Source organism: Cynara cardunculus, unplaced genomic scaffold (genome assembly GCF_001531365.2).
Source record: "Cynara cardunculus var. scolymus isolate 2C unplaced genomic scaffold, CcrdV1 Un_Scaffold_589, whole genome shotgun sequence".
NCBI lineage: Eukaryota > Viridiplantae > Streptophyta > Magnoliopsida > Asterales > Asteraceae > Cynara > Cynara cardunculus.
In genome coordinates, this window is record NW_020200591.1 from 192,579 (window position 1) to 194,213 (window position 1,635).

Consider the following 1,635-nt stretch of genomic DNA (forward strand, 5'->3'; position numbering starts at 1 on the left):
TCTATCCAAACAAATCAACACGATGGAGGTTCTGGTAGAAGCCGCCATGAGGAAAATCATGCTCGAAAGAGCCGACACCATGAACAGCAAAAAGACGATAAAAGTTACGAAGATGAGACGGAATATAAAAAAAATCACCGTGGCAGTAGTATTGCTGTGGATACTGATTCTGGTGGAGATAGGAACACTCACAGGAGACATCGTGACATTTCCGAAAACAGGTCAAGGCACAATTGGAGAGATTATGATGGTAGAAGCAGTAGAACTCATGGTAGTAGTTCTGATGAAGATTTGTACATGGAAAGACGACATGTTTACAAGAAACGAAGGTCACGACACCGAGAGAACATCTCGGAATCATCTAACGATGATGGAGAATCAGGCGGTGCAAAACACGAGCCACAATGGCAACCAAGTTCTGACCCTAGTGAAACCGAGTTGCAAAAACATAAAGAACGTAAAACTAATTCCGCTAGATATCATCGAAGATCAAGAAGACACGATGACAAGGTGGACCATCGACAATCCCAGAACAAGCAAAAGAGGCGCCACAGAAAATCTGCTAGTCTGCACCGATACGAGAGGAGTAGATCACGGGATAGCGGGTATCTCTCGGACAAAGACAACGATAGGAGTGAGCGTTGGGATCCCGACGGTTCTCCCAATGAACATGGTGAACATAGGAGTAATAAGGTTGACTATGAGAAATCTGAAGATCGGGAAACACGTTCAGGCAGCTTGGAAGAAGAGTCGAAAAGCCGGCAAATTCGTGATCGGAAGAGAATTTGAGAAGCAGTCGTTGGTTAGATAATCGACTTAAGGTGTACAGTTTATTAGAATATATTAGATCTAGATTGAAATCAAACTATCAACATGTTGGAAACAAAAAGAGACGATGCAAATAAGTACTTAGAAGAATAGCTGAATTTGAACATTGATTAAATCTCCATATATGTCGATGTCAATGGATCAATGAAAGATACGGGTTTGAAACCGGAAAAAAAACACCTAAATCAGTTTTACCCTGCTAAAATTTTACGCTATTTACACTCTTGGCATCATCTTGCTACTCATCGTCGTCTGCTCTCATTTCATTTTTCTTGGCCAATTTCCCTCTTTTTTATACTTTTCTTTTATTTTTCCCATTCTTCTATCTATGTGTACTCCATTAAGTTGTTAGAAAATAGGAAGAATCAAAAGACAGTTATCATAGAGAGGCAGATTGATGCAAAGGCAATACAGGGACGGGCGGTGACAAAGAGCAGATGACATGAGGTGGCAAGGGAGCAATGGTGTTTGGGCGAGGGGTTGAATGGTGTAGAGTTTCGAACGGTAAAATTAAATTAAGTTTTTTTTTTTTCTACTTTATGATATTTCTAGCCGATTAAAAGTAGTTTTTTTTGTGTGTTTTAAAGAGTATAGGAAACTAATTTCTAAAAGTTAAATGGTTTATTTATTCAAAAACTAAAGCATGATTTTCCTTCTTATAGTTTATTGTTCATAACTATTTTTGTTCCTAGGTTTTTAAAATTGTTTTTTTTTTTTTTAAATTATTATGGCTTTCAATTTGTTTCACTAAGATACTAGGGTTGATAAGAAAGTATGAATGATATAAACTTATAACTTAAGAATAGA

The 1,635-nt window shown here is 37.6% G+C and overlaps 1 protein-coding gene across 1 annotated transcript in view; it reads left to right on the plus strand.

Annotated features, from left to right (window-relative positions):
- The window catches only part of LOC112501810 (zinc finger CCCH domain-containing protein 5), a 13,317-nt gene extending 12,277 nt beyond the window's left edge, over positions 1-1,040 (plus strand). The window contains exon 10 of the mRNA XM_025105539.1: positions 29-1,040. Within this exon, the coding sequence (XP_024961307.1) occupies positions 29-789 (761 nt within the window). The 3' untranslated portion in view covers positions 790-1,040. The remainder of the gene's footprint in view (positions 1-28) is intronic.
- The last annotated feature ends 595 nt before the right edge of the window (positions 1,041-1,635 follow it).